At 65.6% G+C, this 21750-nt stretch overlaps 1 protein-coding gene across 10 annotated transcripts in view; it reads right to left on the bottom strand.

Moving 5' to 3' along the window:
- Positions 1 to 753: 753 nt before the first annotated feature.
- Positions 754 to 21750, bottom strand: part of ADGRB1 (adhesion G protein-coupled receptor B1) — a 95947-nt gene continuing 74950 nt past the window's right edge. For 3 of the 10 annotated variants that reach the window (XM_074387236.1, XM_039464576.2, XM_039464579.2), the window contains 9 exons: positions 21212 to 21278; positions 18955 to 19040; positions 12307 to 12478; positions 8764 to 8859; positions 6518 to 6557; positions 3358 to 4064; positions 2272 to 2307; positions 2016 to 2123; positions 754 to 1536 (listed from right to left, as the gene is read on the bottom strand). In XM_074387236.1, coding sequence (XP_074243337.1) covers positions 1339 to 1536; positions 2016 to 2123; positions 2272 to 2307; positions 3358 to 4064; positions 6518 to 6557; positions 8764 to 8859; positions 12307 to 12478; positions 18955 to 19040; positions 21212 to 21278 — 1510 coding nt within the window. In that variant the 3' untranslated portion in view covers positions 754 to 1338. Of the gene's footprint in view, positions 1540 to 2015; positions 2124 to 2271; positions 2308 to 3357; positions 4065 to 5732; positions 5868 to 6502; positions 6558 to 8763; positions 8860 to 12306; positions 12479 to 16989; positions 17089 to 18954; positions 19041 to 21211; positions 21279 to 21750 lie in introns of all 10 variants that reach the window. The other 7 variants (XM_074387230.1, XM_074387231.1, XM_074387232.1 and 4 more) reach the window with 6 other exon arrangements.

Raw genomic sequence — 21750 nt, 5'->3', positions numbered from 1 at the left:
ACAGAGGGAGGCAGGACGTGCCGCGCACAGCTCCCAGGGAAGGAGGGGGGCGCGGGGCGCGGGGAGGAGGGGCCCCCTTCTGGGCCAGCGGCAGGGGGGTGGGGGGCCTAGGGGTGTTCACAGGTGCTCCCCATGCCACCACTCCCCCGACAGACGAAACCCAAGCTTGGGGACAGGAAGTGTCCCGGCAATGAAGAGGGGACCCAGAACTGTGCCTACCCCAGGGCAGAGGCAGGAGCAGAGGAGGGCAGGGCCCCTGGTGGGCAGGAAGGAGGTGGGGGCACCCAGAGAGAGGCTCCCTCCATCCCTGGGAGTCCCGTCTCCCACAGGCATTTCCACTGTGTCAGACTGTTTGAAAGAATCGGTGCGTTCATGCTGTCCCTCCTGAACACGACTCAAGGCACAACGGGCGTCCAGCATGTTCCCAGCAGGGAGCCCAAGAGCAATACGAGGCTCACGCGCTGAGAAGCTTTGGGAGGGAGCCGGGGGCACCAGCACTTGGGGTTCCCTGAATGTTCCCAGAGTCCCAGGGAGAGGGGACGTCTTGGGAGCCACACCGCTGGCCTGAGGAGGCCCAGGGCAAGGCAGGAGCTTCAGGGCCCTCCTGGCCTCCTAGCCCGAGAGTGAGGGGACACCAGGGCCAGGCAGGGAATTTCACCCCAGCAGCCAGGGCACCGGGTCCCACGGGAGAACTCAGCAGCCAGGGCTGGGCCAGGGCATGGGGCTGCACAGAGGAAGCACACAGACAGGATGTGGGTTTTTAATTCTTTTTATTGAAGAAAAGAAAAGGAGAGAAAAAATAGATTCCCCCCTGCTTCTTCCTGGAGGGGGCTCAGTCCTGCCCCTGGGGGCCTCAAGGGTGGGAGAGCTGTGCTCTCCACCTGGTCTAGGAGGGGCCTGGGGCCCTGGAAGGGGTGGGGGGGCTTGCTGCTTCCCAAGGGATGGGGGTGTTTAAAAAACGGTGCCAGGCCGGCCGGGCCAAGCAGGCTGGTCCTCCGCAGCAGGAGCTCAGGCGGGCATCCTGGGACGCTGGCTGCACCGGGCCTGTCCGTGGCCCACAGCTGCCCGCCCACCTGCCCGCCGGGCCTCGCCCGAGGAGGGCAGAGTCCGAGGCACCTTTGGCCTCCGATGCCCTGTGCCCGCTGGCCGGGCCGCCTCCTGTCCTGCATCTGGCTCTGGTCCCAGCACTGCGGGCCCTGTGCCTGGCCGCTGTCCGAGCGCCCTGAGGCCGGGGCGCGGGCCTGGCCCGCCGCCCGCGAGCGTGTCTGTGCCCGTCTGCGGCAGGAGCGGGCGGAGCGGCATCCCTCCATGCCCAGTGTGTGGCCGCCGCCCACCCGCTCAGACCTCGGTCTGGAGGTCGATGATGTCCTGGCCCACCAGCGGGATCGTGGCGCCTGACCGCTCCCACTCCACGCTGCGAAGCTCCAGCGGTGAGGGCTGCAGAGGCTCCAGCTCCTTCTTCACCCACGTGGGCGTCCCGTGGGCTTTCCGGAGGCTCTCCCACGGCCGCTTGTTGGGTGTCTGCTGCTTTTCTGGCTGCTGGGTGGCCCGGTGGTGCAGGAGGGATGGGGCCCGGAGGGAGAGCCAGGAGCAGGCAGACACGAATCAGTGAGGAAGGGACGGGAGGCTGGGGACAGGGGACAGGGGACAGGGGAGGCTGGAAGGGGAAGGGCCCAGAACAGAGCGGGGCGGCGGCAGGTGCAGACTCCCCCCAGCCTTGGCAGAGACTGCAACCCCTACGATCGGGTCAGGCTAAGGGGTCCCTGCCAGGAGGGCAGCCTGGAGGCACCACCCCAATCCGGACCCAGGGCCTCAGGGGCAGGCTTGTGACCGCTCAGCTCCAGCATGGCCACGGCCTGCAGACGCCGGCATGGCAGGGTCAGGCCAGCCCTCAGGGACAGCCAAAGTAATGAATGAATGAACGGTGAGTGGGAGGACGAGTGGGTGGAGCCAGGGAAGAAGGGAGCCAGTGGCCTGGCCTCAGAGCTGCCCGCCCCGCCCCCGGCCCTCCAGACCTTGCTCTCTGGGCCCAGCACCTCCTTGTCCTTCTCCACCGCGTGCTGCAGCTTCCGGTTCAGGTCCTGGAACATGTCCTGGTGCCGCTTCCGGGTGTGCATGATCTTCTGCAGGGGCCTGGGCGGTGAGGCCGGGGCCAGGAGGAGCCACGGCCCCCACCACCCCCACCCCTGGCTCCTGGGGAGCCTCTGGCCATGTGGGGGGCTCAGAGCACGTCCAGCCCCAAGGGTCCGGGGAGGGGACACCAGGGCTCACCTCAAAGTCCAGCTCCGCGTAGCGTGACTTCCGCCGCTGCAGGGAGAAGGAGTTCGTGACCATTCACTGAGGGTCCCTAAAATCTCCTGACGAGTTCACGCCTCTCCCTGCCTGAGACCGAGGGCTCCAGGGACCTGCTCACCCCACACCTGCCTTCCGGGACCAGGCTGGGCTTGGGGGACATGCAGTGGGTGCCCCCTGCTTCCCATGTAGGCTGCCCCTTCCGTGGAGACACTGAGGAACCAGGTGGGAGGTCAGGACAGAGGGTGGGGCTGCCAGGGCCACAGAGCAAGTCTGCAGCCCCGGCCCCAATGACAGTGATGGGCTGGAGGGCGTGTCCCAGGCCACTCCCTTCCTGCGTCAGTCTGAGGTCCCTGAGAGCCAGGTGAACCCACAGAAGCCCTGGCCCTCCCACTCTCCCAGCTCAGATGGGCTGCTCCCTCCAGGGCCGTCCCCCACCCAAGGCAGCTCCCTCAGCCGTGCGCTTGGCGTCAGGGGGCAGCACCAGGGCTGGGCTGGGGTGTGCAGCTCGCCTGCCCGGGAGACACTCCCCACGGTCAAGGAGACCAGAAGTCGGGGCCACATGGCTGGATCCCCTGACAGAACTCAGGGACTCAGGGCAGCATCGCCAGAGACCCGGAGCCCGGTGGTGGGAGTGCAGCCGTGGGAGGGCCGCCTCTGAAACCACGTACTGGAGGTCCAGGGAGCCCAGCTCAGCGGCAGGCTCCAGGCAGACCCAGGGAGGGGCATGCGGCCAGCCTGTCCCGGGCTGGATTAGTGACTGTGCTAGGTGCAGGCCCCGCTCCGTAGGTCCAGACTGTGGGTCCCTGAGCCCCTTTGAAATGGGGTGAGACCCCCCCCTGCCAGGCTTACAGTGGGGGCCACATGACAGACATACTCAGCATTTGTGCTGCAAGCTCACGGTCACAGGGGCCCAGCAGGGTTGGGGGTGGGGGTGCCACCGGGAGGCGGAGCCTGGCACAGCCCCAGCCCGCTGATGGCCTGGGGTCCCACCCAGCAGGGGCAACCTGGCTGCTTCGGCCAGTCCTCGCTGGCTGGCGTGCAGCCCACCTCTGCCCCCCTCACCTCCAGTGAGCTCACGGACAAGGTGGTGACATTCTCGTTCTTGGTGCTGGGACCTGCGCTGGGTCCCGGATGGGCCGCGGGCTCCCCGGGCTCCCCCAGGCTGGGGGGTGCCGGCTCCAGACTGGGTGGCGGGGGCAGGGGCTGCTGGGGGGGCGGGGGCGGAGGGGGTGGAGGCGGCGGGGGCTGGGTTGTGGGGGCCTCGGGGGGCCCGCCACTGGGGGGCTGGCGTGAGGGCGGGCTCCGGGCGGGGAGGCCGGCGTCGGGCGCCGTGCTGAGGTGGATGAGGCGGGTCTGTGGCATCTGATCGATGTGGATGCTGTACTTGGTCTCCTCCTTGGGCTTGGGCCGCAGCGTGGCCGTGGCCGTGGGCAGGATCACGTAGCTCGTGTCCAGAGCCTTCTCCTGGGCCCGGCTCAGCTCCGAGTCCAGCTTCTTGAAGATGTCCCCGTCACCGACGAAGGAGGACTTCGGCGCCTTGTCCCTCTTGAGGGTCAGCGAGTGGTTGGGGAAGTCGGGCAGGGGCCCGCCAGGGTAGCGGGGCGAGCCGTGGAGGTGCAGCTTGGACACGTTGGCCGGCAGGCTGTTGAAGTTGGTGGGCGGCCCCTTGGCGTGGGCCAGCTTCAGCTTCTCCTCCTCTGGCAGGGACGGCCGCTTCAGTGTGCCCGTGATGGTGGCTGTGCGGCAGGCCGCGATGTCCTTGTTGAGCACTGCGGGTGCCGTGGGGAGACAGGTGTGGGGGACATAGGTGTGGGGGTGAGGACGGTGGGGGATGGTCCCGGTGGGAGAGGGGCCCCAGTCTGACCTGCGAGGCCACCACCTCCTGGCGGACCCCGGCCAGGTCCCACTGGGTCCTGATCTGAGGGCAGGTGCCACCTACCCGTGCCTGGCGCTATGGTCCCTAGGGTTCCTATGTCCTCCGATGAGGCTGCCAGGCAGGGTGGCCCTCTCTGCTGGCCCCCAAGAAGACAAGTGGTTGTCACCCACACACTGCCCTCCCCGGTGCTGAAAAGAGCAGGCGAGGGCGGCCTCCAGCCCAGAGGCACAGGGAAACGGCAGAACGGCCTGTTCTTGCGACAGCCCGGCCAGCCCTGCAGTGCTCCCAACACCCACGGCCCTGGGCCTGGCGCGACTGGGGGCTGAGTGGGGGTCCCAGCGGTACTGAGTGAGCTGTGAGGCCCTGGCCTCCCACACAGCCTCCTACAGCGCTGCCCCAAGGCCATGGGCCTCTGCCTGTCCCCAACTCCGTCCTGGGGGCCTCCTGGTCCCTGGAGAGACCCCACACCCAGACACCTCTCGCTTCTGTCTCTGCGCAGCTGCAGCGGCCCAGCCACCCTGATCTCGTTTGCCCCCCGACCTCCTGCCAGTGAATCTAGCCCCCACTTGCTGGCAGAGCCCCAAGGTGACCCCGGCCCAGCTGCCTGGCCCCTACCAGAGGGGTGCCTGCCCTCCACACCCCTTCTCTCTCCAAGCCCCAGTCTCCAAACATCCAGGCCCCGGGGTCCTTCCTGGGAAGCCTGGCTTGCCCCCTGTGCCCTGCCCCGTGCAGGCTGGCAGATGGGTGCCCCCCGCCACTAGCAGCCCTGGGTGCCTGTGTTCACCAGCTGCTCCCTTCAGCTACCTCGCCAGCCACACGAGCCCCAGGGTCACCCACGCCCCCTGAGCTGCCTAGCCAGGGGTCACTCACTCTGCCAAACACATCCTTCCCGTTCCCCTCAGAGCCCATCAGGCCACGTTCCTGGGGCTGTCCTGTCTGCCACCTCTGACAGCAACGCCCTGTGCCCACCTTCAGCCCCACCCCTCCCCTCGTCCCCACCCAAGAGCGGCCCATCAACGTCCCCACCAGCTCCCATGCCCCACCCAGAGGGCCCTGGTGTTCTCAGGACACATGCCCCCAAGGCCACCCCACCCCGCACAAACCCCGAGGCTCCCAACCTCCCGCTCTGCTCCCCACATGTCAGAACTAGTGCCCGGCACGTGAGGGGTCTGTGCGCCTCCCTCCCATGTGCCCAGCTTGGGGCAGAATAAAAGTCAAGCTCCCCGCAGGCCCAGGCCCCGCACTGGCGCCCCGCCCACCCTCCCCCTCTGAGGAAGCTCCTGCTGCTCATGGTGCATCCACCAGCTGCATGCGATCCAGAAGGTGCCACAGCCAGGGCACGAGTGAGAAGGAGTCGGGGGCCCAGAGAGGCCCACACACGCCAAAGCCACGGAGGTCCCAAGCACTGGGGTCACCTCTAGGGGAGGCTGTGGGGCTGCATACAGGAAACCTCAAGGGGGCAGAAGGCACTTCTTGTTCAGCTCCCATTCAGCCAGCCCTGATGCCACCTCCTCTGGGAAGCCCTCCAGGGGCCCAACTGGCAGCAGCACACACTCCCCACCTGGGGCCGTCCCAGCTCCTCTGCCAGGGCTGTCTCTAGAGAAGGTGCTCCTCAAATATCTAAATGACCAGAGGGAGCATGGTCCATTGGCCTCTCCACAGCCCCGAAAGCCACCGCCTGGCACTGCCTCAGGACCTGGTTCACAGAACAGTGACGGGGATAGAAACAGACCCTTGCAGTCTGATGCTTGGAGCGGGGTGGTGGAGCTTCCCTTATCGGGCAGTCATTCTCTTTTTGCACTTGGTTCCAGGAAGCTCAGCACTGGCCTCGGGCTCCATGGCGGGTCCTTCTCCCTGCCTTCCTCTTGCTGCCCACTGTCCCCCTAGCTTGAAAGCTCCACCCACTTCTGCCCCTGCTGGGACTGGCAATGAGGAAATGAAGGTGGCACAGAACACATGTGCTGGAGGGGGGCAGGCAGGAGGGGGGCGGGCAGAAGGTGGCTGGGACTGTATGCCAGGATGGAGGGAGAGGAGATGCCAGGTGGGCAGGGGAGGCAGCCAGGGGCTTCACGGGCACCTGAGCAGGAGAGTCCTGGAAGCTTCTGATTGTGCCCCATGGACCCTCCTTTGGCCTCGGGGAGTAGGTGGGGCGAGAGGCACAGAGGCCAAGGTCACTGCCGCAGATGGGTCCCTGGGTCCCAGTGGGTCCGACAGTAAGGCTGGGCGTGGGTGGGGGCGGCAGAGGTGGGCCGGATGGGTGATGTGGGTGATGCAGAAACAGAGGCATGGCGTGGGGACGTGCAGGGGAGCGGGCCGGCACTGTCCTCTCACCTGTGGGGCGCTCACCTGATCTACAGGCCAGGTCCACGTCCTTCTCAAAGTCGGTCTGTAGGACAGAGACAGCAGGACCCGGTGAGCGCCTCCCTCAGAGCGGGGCTGAGGGGCGGGGAGGGTGTGTGTGCGCAGAGCACTCGGAGGGCCACAATGCTCCTGCCGCCCTGAGGAGCCCCGCCACACCCACAGCCAGGGCCCATGCGGCGACCGCGCCGCCCTTGCACTTGGGTGTGAACGTGCGTTTGTATCTCTGGGTGGATGTGTGTGAGGGTCGGGATGCTTGCGTGTTTATGGATCCGTCTCTGTGTAAGTGGGTAACTTCATGTCCCCGTGTTTACGTGTGGACCCGTGTCTGTGTTTGTAAACCTGACAGAATGCGTCTGAGCGCTCTGTGCACGTGTGTTTCTGTGTGGCTCTGTGTTCTGGTGGTTGCGTCTGTGTGTGTGACACACACGTGTGCTCTCTCCAAGGCATCCAGGGAGCCGCTGACCTACTGCCTCCTCTGGCCTGGTCCCTTCCCTTGGGCCTGCAGCACCAGAACTCTCCCCGCTGGTCCCCGCATCCCTCAAAGGGGGTCCCATGCCAGGGCCTGACGAGGGAGAGGCAGTCGGGGGTGACTGAACATGGAATTTGGGGCCAAGGCTGGCAGCACCTACCACCCTCGAGCAGCCACACCAGGCTGGCACCTGGGGAGGCAGGAGTGGGTGGCCCAGGCCTGCCTCAGGGAGCTCAGGACCTGCCCAGGCCTGGGGCTGTCCTTCTCCAGGGGCCCGGGGGCTCCAGGGGACAGGCCGGCCCTTCACTGAAAACCTGGAGGTTCCTTCCCTGCACCTGCAGGAGTCGGGTTTGCTGCAGACAACAAAATCTTCCCTCTGGGGTCAGAGGCCAGGCCAGGAGAAACACCAGGGGAGGGGAAGCCGTGTCCCAAAGTGACAAGGTAGCCGCTGGCGGACACCTGCTCCCTGCCCGATGGAGCTGCTGTGGCACAGAGCAGTGAGGGGCCTGGCCTGCCTGGATGTCATCCAAGAGCCAAGGTGGCCGTCTTTCACCGAAGGACCTCACCCTCACCCAGGGCGGGACATGCCTTCTGCCCAGGCCCTGCCTGCGAGCCTCGAGAGTGCCGTCGGGTGGCCGGGCATCCCGAGGACCCAACTCTGCGCAGCCGTGCAGAGTTCACCCGGGCTCGGCCTGGGCCCGAAGGGGCAAGGGTCAGGGAGGGCTCCCTGGAGTGGACGTGAGGGAGTGCGCAGGGCGGAGGCATGTGTGCAGGACTCCAGGGCAGGGGCAAGACCAGCACAGCTCCAGGTCCAGCTCAGGAGCAGGCCGGGGCTTGGATATTGTCCCGAGGCCTGGAGGGTGGACGGGGGGCCTGGCTCTACCCTGTGCCAGCCCCGGGTGCTGAGGCGGGTGGGGATGGGGGCAGAGCTGGAGACTAGAAGCAGCCCACCTTGGCCTGGCTGAGCCCCAGGGCACGGGCAGAAGGAACTGAGGCTGAGGTGTGGAGGTGGACGTTCCATGAGGGGCTGTGGAGGGTCTTACCACCCGCCCAGGACCTGTGCATGTTCTGGGAACTCTGTGCCGTAGACGACAGGCCATAGGCACAGGCGGCAGGGCAGGTGGCGGGGGTGGGGAGGCGGTGTGTGCAGACCACAGGGCTGAGGAGACACCAGGATGGGCAGGAGGAGGGCAGAGAGCCCAGAGAGAGGATAGGGAGCATGGCCGGTGGCCACAAGGAAGGGAAGGCTCCCCATCCCCGCAGGGGCTGAGACCTGGGCAGCACCTGAGAGCGCCAGGGAGGCAGCGGGTGGGGACACGCAGGGTACGAGCAGGGGACGGGCAGGCTGAGTAGGACCCCGAGGTGGCAGCTGAGCAGGACAGCCCTGGGTGGGGGACAGAGGGCAATGAGGGCGGGCCTGGGACATGTAAGGATGAGGCACCTTGAGATGAGGACTGGGATGCTCAGAGGGTGGAGTCCCACCAGATGGGCACTGCTGCCAGCAGGGCTGAGTGTGGGGTGGACACTAGCCTTCGCTGAGACCCCCAAACTCATCAGCTCAGCTCTTCCCACCTGGAAACCCTAGACCAGGGGTTCCGCTTGGTGAGCCTCCGTTTCCCCAACTGCACACTGGGTTCAGAGCTCCTCCCAACAGGGCTGCTGGGGCCTAGGGGAGCTTGGGGCACAGTAAGGTTCTGGAGGCATGGGGTGGAGGGGTACAGGGTGGGTGGGGCAGCCCGAGTCCCCAGGCCCCAAGTCCTACCATGAGCTGGGCGTGGCCATTCTGGAAGGAGCCCCCCGAGTCCCCGTTGCCCTCCTCCTGCCGGTCAACCACACGGCATTTCACAGCGTCCTGGACCTGGGGAGGGAGAGCCGAGCACATCAGTGGCAGCCACGCCCCCGCCCCGCGCCAGCCTGGGATCAGATGAGCAGGCTATGGAGGAGGAATGCGTCTTGGGAAAGGCAGAGGCCCCTCGGCAGGGTCTACAGCAGGCATCCCCAAACGTTTTACACAGGGGGCCAGTTCACTGTCCCTCAGACCGCTGGAGGGCCGCCACATACCGTGCTCCTCTCGCTGACCACCAATGAAAGGGTGCCCCTTCCTGAAGTACGGCGGGGGGGGGGCCGGATAGATGGCCTCAGGGGGCCACAGTCTGGGGATGCCTGGTCTACAGGGTCATGACCCTCTGGGTGGAGAAGCGGAAACGAGACCCCAGAGGGGGGAAGAGCCTTCCCCTCTCCTGTCTGAGATTCTCTCTACAGAGCTCCCGGCCCCCGAGAGCGGCTGCAGGCCGTGGGTCAGTCTGCAGCAAGCACCTGCCCAGACCCGCCAGGCTGAAGACGTCCCGGGCCTGGCTGCGTCTCCGGCAGCCTCAACGTCGCTGCCTCCTCCGAGCAGGTGGAAAGCCTGGCCCTCGCCACCCTGCCCTGGGAGTGTCCCCGGGGGCGTGGGGTGCTGTGCCAGGGGCCCTGAGATCTGCCCCTCCCCGCAGCCACCCCGCTGAGAGCAACACAGTCTGTCAAGGGGGGTTTCGCCCTTCACGGCCACCCACTCTTCAGGGGGGGCGGTGGCGACAATGGCAGTGGGCTCCGTAGGAGGGGCTGTATGGGAGGCCTACTCAGCCGCCAGCACACAGCTTACGGACAGGGAGCTCCATGCGGCGACATCATCCCAGAATGCCAGCTGTCCCTCCCCTGAGGCTGGCAGCCACCTGCTGGCTGCTCTGGGCAGTGCACTGACACTCTGCTGGTAACAGTATATAAAGGGAATCCTTGGGGGGGGTGGTGAAAGCACAAAGGCTTCCTGGAGGAGGTGTCCAAACAGAAGTTGGCAGAGGTGGAAAGAAGATAAGCTGGGGCTCCTGGCTTCCAGGCACCCACCTACCCACCCGCTCACCCACGGACCTGCAGCCCCGTCCCCTCACCCAGTGCTCTGCTTCATGCTGCTGGGGGCTGAGCACTTCCAGCCCACCACCCCTCTCATCAGGCAGATGGGGACCAGGGACCAGAAACAGCAAGGGAACCGTCTGTGGCCACACAGCCAGTCAGACGCAAGGCCAGGCCTGGAAGCCAGGGTCTCGGTGGCCTCTGACCCATGGACACCAGCTAAGGACCACAGGTCGCCACGGCAGGTGCGCCTTCCCGCCATCCTCTCCTCACGGGCCCGCCCCACAAACGCCTGCTGAGCACCTACTGTGTGCCTGGTCCTGCAGGCGGGTAGGGAAGTGCTCTGTGGGTGTGCAGAGGAGCTGGGGCTCCCCAAGGCCTTCCGGGACCCTCTCCAGGAATGCCCAGACGAAGGACTGACCTGTCCGCCTGCAGGAGTGTCCCAGGTCACAGGGCCAGCCAGGCTGCCTGGCATGGCCTCCACCTGGCCCCGCCTCCTCAGCACGCCCTGCAGCCCTAGCCACCACCCTTGAGGCTGAGGGCCTGGGTAGGGCTGGAGGCCCCTTGCTACCAGGCCCAGGCAGGAGCCCTCTCTGGGCAGGAACCTGAGGGCCCTGCAGTCCGGAGCCCACACGCCGGGGCTGGGAGCTTGAGGGGGCCTTTGGGGAAGACTAGCTCTGGTGTCTGCTGTGCCCATCTGCCACGGGAGCACACCGGGTCCCCTCCTTCCCCCACCCCGTGTGCCAGCCGTGAGGCCCCCAGCGCCGGCCTCTGCTCCAGGCGGCCCCAGCTCGGCCTCCCCAGAGCTCCTCCGCCCCGCTGCCTCCTTTGCAGCTCCCGACGCTGGAGATTCGCTTAATTGTTTTAGAAATCTCTCGTTTCCGTCTTTTCTATTTTGTGAGACGGTTGCCTCTGTTTTCTTCCTACTGAGCTTGGAGCTGCTCTGGTTTTCATTTCCATGAGGCTCTCTTTGTTTTGGGGATGTTCCTTTTTCATAGGCTGCAGTTCTTCTTTCACGGAAGCCAGGCGCTGAGGGCCGAGAGTGAGGCCTTAGAGAACCGCCTGGGCTTAAATCCCAGGCCTGGTGAGGAGCTCCCGTGATGAGCTCCCTGGAGCTGTCCCGTCTGTGGAACGGAGCGGTCGGCGCCTGCTCTAGGGGCTGTCCTGAGAATCGCTAACACCAGCCCATTGCTGGACAGGCCCAGCCGATGTGGTGCTCACCAGGGTGAGCAACTTCTCCCAGGGTAGGATAAGGAGGAGCTGGTGAGGTTTCTCCTCCCCAGGCTGCCTTGGTCCCCACGCTGCCTGGGGTTGGGCTGTTTTCCTGCCTGCCTGGTTGGGTTGAAGCTCCAACAGGAGCCCTGCTCTCCTCGTCAGGAGCTGCTGTGGGGCGCTGCCTGGCTGGTGGATGGCAGGGGTGGGAGCTGTTTCACTGGCAGACGTGGGAACTCCGGCTCCTCCTCCTCCCGTCTTTCCTTGAGGTCAGATCGCCTCCAGAGGGGTGTTCGCCCCTCCCGGCAGAGCTGTGGGCCTGGGAGGCCTGGGCGGACACGTGACCCGGCTCAGCACGGCTACCGCTCCCACCTGTTTCCAGGCGGCATCCCCATCTTCAGCTGCACCAGCTGCCCGAGGCCAGAGCCCCTCTGATCACTCTGCCCAGAGAGTGAGGCCCAGGCTACGGAGGTCAAGCAGGGCGGCCTCATCAGTCCAGGATGGGACGGAAATTGCCACACAAGGCCTGGAACACCAGGCCTCCCATGCCTGAGCCTCCTGTGGCAGCCGGAGATCCCGGGGAGGGGCGGGTCCCACTCCTGCCACCCTCTGCCTGGCTCCCTGCCGTCGGCTTCTCCCGTGTTCTTCGTCCTTGGGAACCCCGTGGTTTTCAACAGTCCTCTGCCGTCTCTCCGGGGGGATCAGGGAGCGGGAGGTGGCTGCCTGCTCCTGGGCATCCGCCCTCACGGCGCCGACGTGGAAGCGGGCGTCCCAGTCCACCGAGGTCGCCGTGCATACTTCCCCCATCCCAGCCTCCACGGGATCATCCCCATCCGGCCACCAGCCAGGTGGTAGCTGGGATGTGGTTTGGTGAAACCCTTCTAGTGACACCTTCTGGAAAGGTCCAGAAAATGCCGGGAGCAGGAGTCTCCACTGCCCTGGAAGCTGTCTTCTTCAGCCCCTTGAGGATGGGAGCCCCTCACGGCTGCGTCCCCCACGCCGCCAGGACTGAGCGGGCGCAGGGCGTCCCGGGGAAGGTGCCTCGCCGCCGGCCGCTCCCAGCGAGCGGGACGGACACGCTCCCCTGCGGCCCCGCTCTGTGACCACGGCGGCCGGCAGACGCGCTGGGGCGGTGGCCGCTGCACCTGCCCAGTCTCCCCGCCCAGGTCCGCGGGGAAGGAGGGCCCTGCGGAGGCCGCCCACCCACCTCTCTGCGGAGGATGCAGTGCACCATGACGATGACGAAGCCCTCCAGCGAGTCGAAGACGGCGAAGAGGATCTGGAAGAGGGCGGAGCGGCGGTCGGTGACGGCGAGCACGGCCGACATCCAGGTCAGCGCCAGCAGCGGCAGCACCACGCAGGAGCTCCACAGGGAGGCCCTGAGGACGGAGGGCGTCAGCGCTGCCGCCCGCCCGGCCCCCGGGGACACCCTGCCCCGAACCTGGTGGGGACCACCCAGCCCCAAGTCCCCGTCCCTGTCTCTGGGGGCCAGGGCCAAGGAGCAGCTCCTCGCGGGGGTGAGTCCCCCACCGCCCCGGCTGCGTCTACGCCCTCTCCCCTCCCCAGGGCTCGCCCTCCTGTCCCACCCTCTGCCCCTCCTCTCTCTTGAGCCCCTCCCCCAGGCTGAGGAGGAGCGCAGTCAACACTGAGGTCCCAGCACCCCTCCCCAAGCCCAGGGGCTCCGAGGGGACCCAGGGACCCAGGGGGACGGCCCTGAGAAGCTGAACAAGGGGAAAGAGCTCTCTGGGGAAGACCCAGGTTCCTGACAGTCTAAGAGGTGATGGGGGAGGGGAGATAGACTGGAGGGGGCGGGCTGTCTGGTGTGGGGTGGGACAGGGAGGACGCCCTGGTCCAGGACCCTCAGACAGCCCCAGACCCCAGGCAAGGGGTCCAGGCCCTGAAGGGCAGAGCAAGATGGCCACGGTGGGGAGGGGAAGGTGGAGCCCCGAACTCAGAAACCTGAAGGGAGAAGCATGGGGGAATGAGATAGAGGACAGACGGACGGACAAGGCCAGGAGGGGAGGATCAGAGAGACAGAGACAGACGGCGACAGACAGGCCGACGGGAGCTTCCTCCTCTTCCAGGGCCAGCTCTGCCCCGCCTGCTGAGCCCCAGCAGGCACCTGCCTGTGGACCCCTCCTGCTGCCTCTGCCCCAGTGCCGCCCCCCTTCCCAGGGGGTCCTCCAGGAGCCCCACCGCAGGCCTCACCCTGCCCCTGGGAGCAGTGAAGGCCTGGGCCCCTCCCCACACCCCGCACTGGGTTCCACGTGGGGCCTCTGAGCCTGTGCTCTCGTCCTCACATGGGGGACACTAAACTGCTTCCCGGGGCTGCGGGACACAGACAGAGCCAGCAGGGCCCGGCAGTGGTGAGGGCTTGGGAGGCGAGTCCTGTGCCTACCCACAGGAACCCCACAGCCCGCAGGACTCTCATCACCACCGGTGGGGGCTGCGCCAGCTTCCCTTCCCCCTAATCCTGCACAGGGTCACCATGCAGGCAAGGGAGCTGGGGCTGGAGGACTGAATAGGGGGACGGGGGCCCAGGCATGGGGTCGGAATGCCAGGCAGGAGCTGGCGTGCCAGGGCTGGCAGGAGAGATGCTAGAAGAACGTGAAGTCCACCAGGACAAGGACCCTCAAAACCGCACGCTGTGCTCCTCAGTCCTCTCCAGCGTGGCTCAGCCACCAATGCTGCCCCCAGTCCTAGCTCGACGCACCCGTGCAGGGCCCAACCCCCAAGGGACACCTCTGTCCTCGCCTCCCGGGACCTCTTAGCAGGCACAGCCAGCCATGCCCACCTCTTGGACTCTCCTCCTCTCCTCCACCCAGCCCGCACCCCAGGCCTGGGCCTGCTTTTCTCCAGCAATGCCATCCAGGGGTGATCTGCCTGGCCCCGGCCTCAGGCGTTACCACCTAGCCATGGCTGAGACACGGGCAGGCCCAGAGCCCGGAGCAGCACCGGGATGGGACGCTCCGCACAGCCAGTGCCTCCCAGCTCACCGGAACGGTGGCCCCGGCCACACGCTGCTGCTCCTGCTCTTGCACATAGGATGGGCGCTAACAGCGTCACAGGACTCCCTCTTCCTGTACAACTCGAATCTGCGAGAGGCCCTCAAGCTCCCTCGCCCTCCCTGGCCCTGGAGAGCCTGCCCGCTCCCCACCCCACAGCGCCTGGGAACTTAGGCAGCCGAGAGGCCTCCCTTGCGCACAACGGTGCCGCCCCCTCCCCGTCCAGGCTGCAGCAGCAGGCAGGTCCCCCAGCTGTCGCTCACTGCTGTGTCCCTGCACCTGGCACAGGGCCTGTGACCGCCATCAATGTTTACATAGCCAAGGAACGGCTGACACGGAGCAGGAGCCCTCGGCTTGGGCCTCAGTTTCCCCCATGGCGGTAAGCTGGAGGGTCTCTCCTCCCTTCCAAGGCAGGTTTTCTTTGAGCTGGGACCCTGGACTCCTCTCCTCACCCGGGTTCTGAGGGCGGAGGTGCAGAACTCCCGGCTCTCCCTCCCCATGAAGACACACTGCCCGCCTCAGTCACCACCACTGCTGCCCAAAAGGGTGCTGGGTCTCCAGGCCTGACATTTACAGCCCGATCTGCTGCGGCTGGCAGGTGGCCCAGGGCCTGGGGACCAGTCGATGACTCCCACAGCGCGGCTGCCTCTGCGGCTGGGAAATACTGCTGCAGGGAGCGGTGGGAAGGAACCAGAATGCCCGGGAGCCGCTGAGGGGAGGCCGGGGAGCACCCAGCTGCACGGCGCCTGCGCCCGCCTGGAGAGGCAGATGCCTGGGGGTGGGGGGAGAGGCTGAGTGACTCCCCAGGCAACATCCTCTGGTCCCCACTTCTCTCTGACGGAACGAGATGGGGCGTATCCCACAGCCCCCGTCCCATGCCTGGGGCGGCACCCCCTATCCCTGCTGTTGAGATAAAGAAAGGGCAATGCTAGCGCCAAGGAACTGGCACTTCCGGGGACCTGGCAGGCCAGTGTGGATGCTGCCCCCGATCCGGGCTCGCCCCTCTCACCCAGGCTAGCCTCTCCCCACCCGCATCTCACAGCGCCAGGGTCCACAGCCCTTTCTCCCACGGCTCCTAAAACTCTGGGCCCCTAGATCTTGGCTCAGGGAACAAAGCAGGAGGGGATGGGGTACGAGTCCGGGGATACAGCCCTCACCCTGGGCTGAGAGAGGCAGGGTATGGACAAGATGACCCCTTAGGCTGGGAACTCGAGGCCAACGGCCCCACCCACCTGAGCCCACAGCGCCCTGCCCTACACACAGTCCCTGAGGCTTCCCAAGGTCAGCAGAGCAGCCCCTGATCCTGAACCTGTCCTTCACTGTTTTCTTGGCCCTGGCTGCCTCCTGCTCTCAGGCACATATGCATACACAGACACACACACTCACCCATAAACACACTCCCACATACACATTGCTTACATGCACACACACACACACACTTGCACACGCCTGGCCATATATACACATACATATACACACATTCACACTTACAAAATACCAGATTGCACTCACACACAAATGCACACTCACACATACACCAAGTTCCACTCATACATGCATACATGCACACACACCAGGGTGCACTCACACACATGTGCACTCATGTACACACCAAATTCACACACACACACCAGGCTGCACTCACACACACATGCACACACCCACACACCAGGTCCCACTCATAAGCACGCACACACCAGGTTCCACTCACACACACAGCAGGGAGCACTCATACACATGCAGACACTTGTACACATACCAGGCTGCACTCACACATGCACACACACACACCAGGCTGCACTCACACACACTCTCACACACAGGTTGCAGTCACACACATGCACGCTTGCACACAGGCACCATCCAGGCACGTTCTCACACATGCACACACACTTGCACACTCTGGCATCAGAGGTGGCATCAGCAGCAGAGGACTCCACACTTGGTGCACTTCAGGGCACGCCCAAGGGGGTGCTGGGTGGCTGGATGCAGGGACACTAAAAGGCTGAAATGAAAGTGCTCTCACGTGGGCACACACGTACACACTTGGCCATGCTCTCTCCCACACGAATGCACACTCATGGACACACATATGCACACACCTGGTTACACACATGCATATGTGCCCACACACCTGGTGGCACATGCACAATCATGCTTTTACACCCCTGGCCATCTCCCACACAGATTGACACTCATGCACTCACATATGGACACACACACACGTGGTTACACTCACATGCATACATGCACACACACCCAGTGGCACACATGCACACACATGCACACCCGATCCTCTTTCCCACATGGATGCACACTCATGGACACACATATGGACACACACACCTGGCCATGCTCTCCCATGCGTGCTCACGTGCACTCACAGGGAGGGAGCCTTCCCATCAGGCAGGCCACGGCCAGTCTCCTCACCCCACCACAGAGCTGTGGGGGTGCCTGGGGCGCAGACCCCTGCCCAGGCATCAGCGGTCTGGGGCTACATGCCAGCAGCACCAGGGGTGGTGGTGGGGGTCCCGCTCCAGAACCAACAGACCGCAGCTTGCAGCCCACTACACACTAGGGCCCTGGAGGGCCAGGACTGACCACCGCTCCTTCCCAACTGCAGCCCGGCCACAGCTACACTCTGCCCGTGCCCAGGCCCGGCCCCATGCCCTGTACCCGCCGTGCCTAGTGCCACCAGGCCTAGAGCGGGCCTGCGGGGAGGAGGAGTTGGGGGCAGTGGGGGGGACGGGAGTGGCCTAGAAACCCAGAGTGGACAGCCGAAAAGGAAGAAACGAAAGATAAACATAAAACAAACAAAAGGTGACTGAGAGAGCGCAGAGCCCCAAGGGTGGGCCCAGGAGGGAAGTGGCAGCAGAGGCACTAACATGGCGTTACTGGTGGCATCGGAGGTGGCATCGGCGGCAGAGAGGACTCCACACTCGGCACACTTGAGGGCGCGCCCGAGGGGGTGCCCGGGTGGCTGACTGCAAGTGAAGTTAAGAGGCTGAAATGCAAGGAAGCGCTCTGCGCCGGGGGCCCGGGCGGGGGGCGGGGGGCGGGGCTGCTGTGCGAAGCCAGCTACTCCGGAGCCCAGCCTGACCCGGCAGGGATGGTCCTGAGGCCCTCAGCCGCCTCACCAAGTCAGGCCTGGGGTGTGGGCACTGTGGCGGGCAGAGCCATGGGCTGCACGTGGCAGGGGTGGGGGAAGGCAGCACCGGGTCCCTGTGCTGTGCTCAGCTGAGGGTGGACTCTGCCTCCATCCGCACAAAGCAGCAAACTTCCCAGAGGAAGGCCACTGTGTGTCTGCGAGGGAGCTGACCTGGGCAGGGCCCTCGTGCAGGTCCCCGTGGCATGTGTATGCCCCACACGTGTGCCCACGTGTGTGGGTGCGTGCACGCAGACCAGTGTACTTGCTGCCCCTCTACCCCCAGCCAGCCCCTCCCTGTGTAGGCAGCGAAACCTACAGGGTCACACAGGCAAGCCCGGGAGTGCTCCTGGGCGTGTGTGCCTCACGCAGCAGGCCCGCTGCACACACAGGCAGTGGGGGCAGAGTGCGGGCCGCCTGGGCTCGGCTCTAGCGTGTGGCCAAGCCCAGCTCCAGCAGCGACTCACCCTCCCTAAACCTCCATTTGCTCAGCAGTAAGAAGCGAATGTAACCACAGAACCTGCACAGTGCTATTCCAAGCAGCACACAAAACATCTGCACCAGGAAGCACGAGATCGAGGCTGCATCGTAAAAATGGTCAGGTCGAGGCAGGCGGCCTGCCGTGTGTACACCCCGAATACAGCCCTAGGGACCTCTTCGGAGTGTGACCGCCGTCTCCGGAGCAGTGTGGGACAGGTGGGGCAAGGTTGTAGAGAAGGCTGCTCCAGCCTCCACTTCCCAGGCCTGGAGACAAAGCGTCAGGACTCCCACCCTGAATGACAGACCCCAGGGCCACTGCATGCACTCAGGATTGAAGGCCAGCTCAGCTGGTTCCGAACCAGGACCAGAACCCACAGGCACCCAACGGGAAGGCTTCCTGAAGCTTCTTTCACTGAGGACAGCAGGAGGAGCCAGGAAGAGACAGGAACAGAGAGAGAGACAGAGACCGAGCATCCAAGCAAGACTGGGACAGAGGGGAGGGGCCACACAGACACCAGCTGGGGCTGGACAGCACAGAGCAGCAGGCAGAGGTGAGGAGCGGGGGCCGGAGGGAGCGGGAGGACAGAGCGGCTCGTCCACCCTAGTCAGCTCCCCACGCTCTGCAGCTTCCCCTCTGGGCCCAGGGCCCTGACCCTGAAAGGTGGGCACAGCCACACATCCCCAGCGCCTCTGCCCTGCCCAGCGACTGTGCTGAGAGCAGTCCCTGGGCTTGGACTCCCTGGAGGGAGGAGCATGTGCTCCACCTTTTGCCTGAACTGTCCTCCCCACGATGGAGGTCCCACAGGGACAGGGAGTCCCTGAATGGAGAGGCGACATCCTCCCCGCAGCCACACAGCAAGGCTTGTGGCGGGGGAGTGGGAGGCCAGAGACCCCAGCCCCAGCCTTGGGGGTGTCCTCCCGACACCCTGCAAGCCCGGCAGAGGCGGTGTCCCTGCACAATCAGTTTCACAGCTTCTGAGGGCTTTCCGGGTCCCAGCCTGCCCCAGGTCAGATGGAGACGCTGTGGCACAGTGAGACGCTGCGGCTGGCTGAGCCTGAGGGGCCTCTGCACTCGGCACCTGCGTGTCCCCACAGGTCTGGGATCCCTAGCCCTGCAGTCTCGGACTGGGTGTGGAGCGTCCTCCATCCCCCGGGAGCCTGGGGCTGGGTGGACTCTGGGTCTTGCGCTCCGGGGGTGTGGGGAGCTGCGTGGCCCCGGTCCTACCCTGCCCGCTCCTTCAGCTTCTTGTCCGTGATGCCATCTTTGGACACCAGCTTGTTGAACACCAGGATCCCAATGACCATGTTCACCTGCCAGGCAGAGAAAGGTGGGAGTGTGGGGTGGGGCCGCCGCAGGCCGAGGACTGACCTTGGCTGGACCGACACCGGCTACACTGACCACGACCCCCTACCTCACCCGGGGTCAACTCCCGTGCCTCCATCATAGGAACCCAGCACCCAGTGGGCGTCAGGTGACCTCCAGTCCAGCTGCCCACTGTGCAGAGCCCTCCCGCGTGTCACCGCACCGTCGGCCTCTCCGCTCTGGTCCTTGCATCCCTTCTACCAGGGGGCTCCCCACCCACAGGGACTGGAGACCCTTGCCAGCCTGCAGCTGGAACTAAGGAACACCCCAAATCCCGGCCCTCCCGGGGCCACACGCCTCCTGCCTCTGCTTTGGGCAGGCCGCCTCCTCTCCCTAGACTTCCTTCCTGATCTCCGCCTCTACTCCCATCAGACTAACTGCCCGCCCCGTAAGGGCCCTGGCCGGGCTCCTGCACCCAGGGGACTCTTCCTGGGCTCTAGCCTAAGTCTCCCATGCCTGCCGCTGTCCGGTCCAGGCTGCCACTCAAGACAACAGCTGCTCCCGGAGCACCTCCGGTAAGCTACTGGCCCTGAGCATCCTGGGGTCTCTCCGTCTCCTGGCCCTCTCTGCTGGGGGGAAGGAGGGGTCTCAGCTCATACTCCCCCACAGCCAGAGGGTCCCTGATCCTCCTCCTGCATTCCCACTCTGCAGACAGGACCCCGATGGGCAAGGCCTGAATTCCTCAGGCCCCGGTTCCAGCAGCTGGAGGCTGGAGACCTCAGGACTCCATGGACCCCTAGACCAGGCATCCCACGTCCAGAGGACCAGGGTGGTGGACGGTGTTGCTCCTGATCGCACACCCGACCTGCCTTCCACAATGGATGCAGAGTGCACGGACACCCACAGCCCCGGCCAGCCTGATGGGCTGCGGCCTCTTTCCCGGGCAGCCTAGTTTTCTGATGTGGCTGGAGCAGAGAAGAGAGCATGGGCACCGGCAATGGGACACTGCCTGCGGCAAGCTCTGTCCAGACTGCGCCACGTGGCCCAAGTACAGGAGGGGCCGCTGGGGTGCAGGTCCCACAGCCCTCAGGGTCAGCCGCCTTCCCGACACATCCTGGGGAGACAGGTATGGGGGTGGGGCTCCTGTCTCCGTCCCCTTTCCCCCAACCTCCATCCCCAGGTCCCTGGGGCACCGCCCTGTTGGCACTGAGCCCAGCCCTGGACAGGTACCGCACGCCTGCCCCTCCTGCGTCCCACCTGCAGGAAGGAGTAAAGGAGGTGGGTTCCACAGGCAGGATTGCGGGGAGGGGTCTGGGGCTGCCCAGGGATGGCACCCACTGCCCCTCCAGCCCTCACTAGGCTCCCCAACTGCTCTCTGCAGGGCTAGCTCTCCCTGCCACCAGCCTGTGCCCGAGTCCCACTAGGAGGCGTGTGGTCCTGCGGAGTCAGTCAAGCAGCAGGAGTGACCGGACATGGAGCGCCCCTCCTGGGGCGAGACAGGAGGGCAGGGAGGGTGGGTGTGAGCCCTGGAGCTCTGCCAGAGTAGAGGGGCAGGGGCTGGCTGAGCAGGCTCAGAGCTGGACCCCGTAGAGACCAGTGACCCCAGGCAGGTCCCTCAGGCTGCTGCAGCTCACCTGTGACCCGGGGACGGTGACCCTGCCTGCCACTTGCCACAGTCTTGCCTTCCTCCACAGGAAGGTGGGAGGAGAGCGGGAAGGAAAGTCCAAGGACCCACACAGGGAAGGTCCTCACTGGCACCCCCAAGGGGGGCAGGAAGCCCCAGCCTCACGTCTGGCGCTATGGGGCCGGACACCCACAACCCAGGCCCAGCCTACAGCTCCCGGCTACCTGCATCCGCCGTCTGTCCATCGTCCCCAGCTTCCTCCCACGACACTCACTCACCACACCTGTGTGGACCTCCTGGCAGGTACACAGCTGGTGCCCACTAATCAGGCCAGCTGAGACTCACAGGTGTGGAAGCTCACTCTCCTGGCCCAGGCCCTGCACTGCACGCCGAGCGCAGGTCAGAGTGGGGCTGTGGGCCCCCAGCCCCTGGTGATCAGGGCCCCCCTGAAGGGACGGGGGGTGCACGGCTCAGGGCAGGAGAGAGCACTGAGGCCAGGAGGCAGGTGGAGGGCCCAGCTGCGGTCACGGGCGGGGGGCCCGGGCAGGTCAGTACCAGCACGACGGCGGCGGCCGGTCCCACGAAGGCATAGAGCAGTCCCCCCTCCAGGGAGAGCCAGCAGCTGGGGAGGAGACAGGCCATCAGCGCCGCCCCGCGTGCAGAGGGGTGTGCAGAGGGGCGCGGCTGGCCTTCCAGGAGTGGGGAGGAGAGCTGGGCAGTGGCAGGACGAAACTGGCACTCATGAAGCGCCTTCTGCAGGGGCACGTCACACTGCTCGTCAGCCTCAGAGGCCTCAGGAGGTCCCAGGCAGCCACTGTCACCCCCAGTTTACAGATGGGGACCAGAGTGGGGGACCCACCTGCTTAGAGCCACACAGCAGGAGGACCAGGCTGGCAGGACAAAGGTCACCTGACTGGCCCTCCTTACCCTTCTCTTGGGGTCTCTGGCGGACCCTCCCTGACGTGACGCTCAAATACTGGGCTGGGTCCCGGGGCCCACAGCCTCAGGGCCTGCAGCCTCAGCACCTGGTTCTGCGCTCACACATCTGCCCTGGGCCCTCCCTGCCACCCACCCAGGCAGCAGCCCCGCATTCC

The sequence above is a fragment of the Saimiri boliviensis genome, chromosome 15 (assembly GCF_048565385.1).
Source record: "Saimiri boliviensis isolate mSaiBol1 chromosome 15, mSaiBol1.pri, whole genome shotgun sequence".
NCBI lineage: Eukaryota > Metazoa > Chordata > Mammalia > Primates > Cebidae > Saimiri > Saimiri boliviensis.
This window is presented reverse-complemented; position numbering and strand designations above follow the sequence as displayed.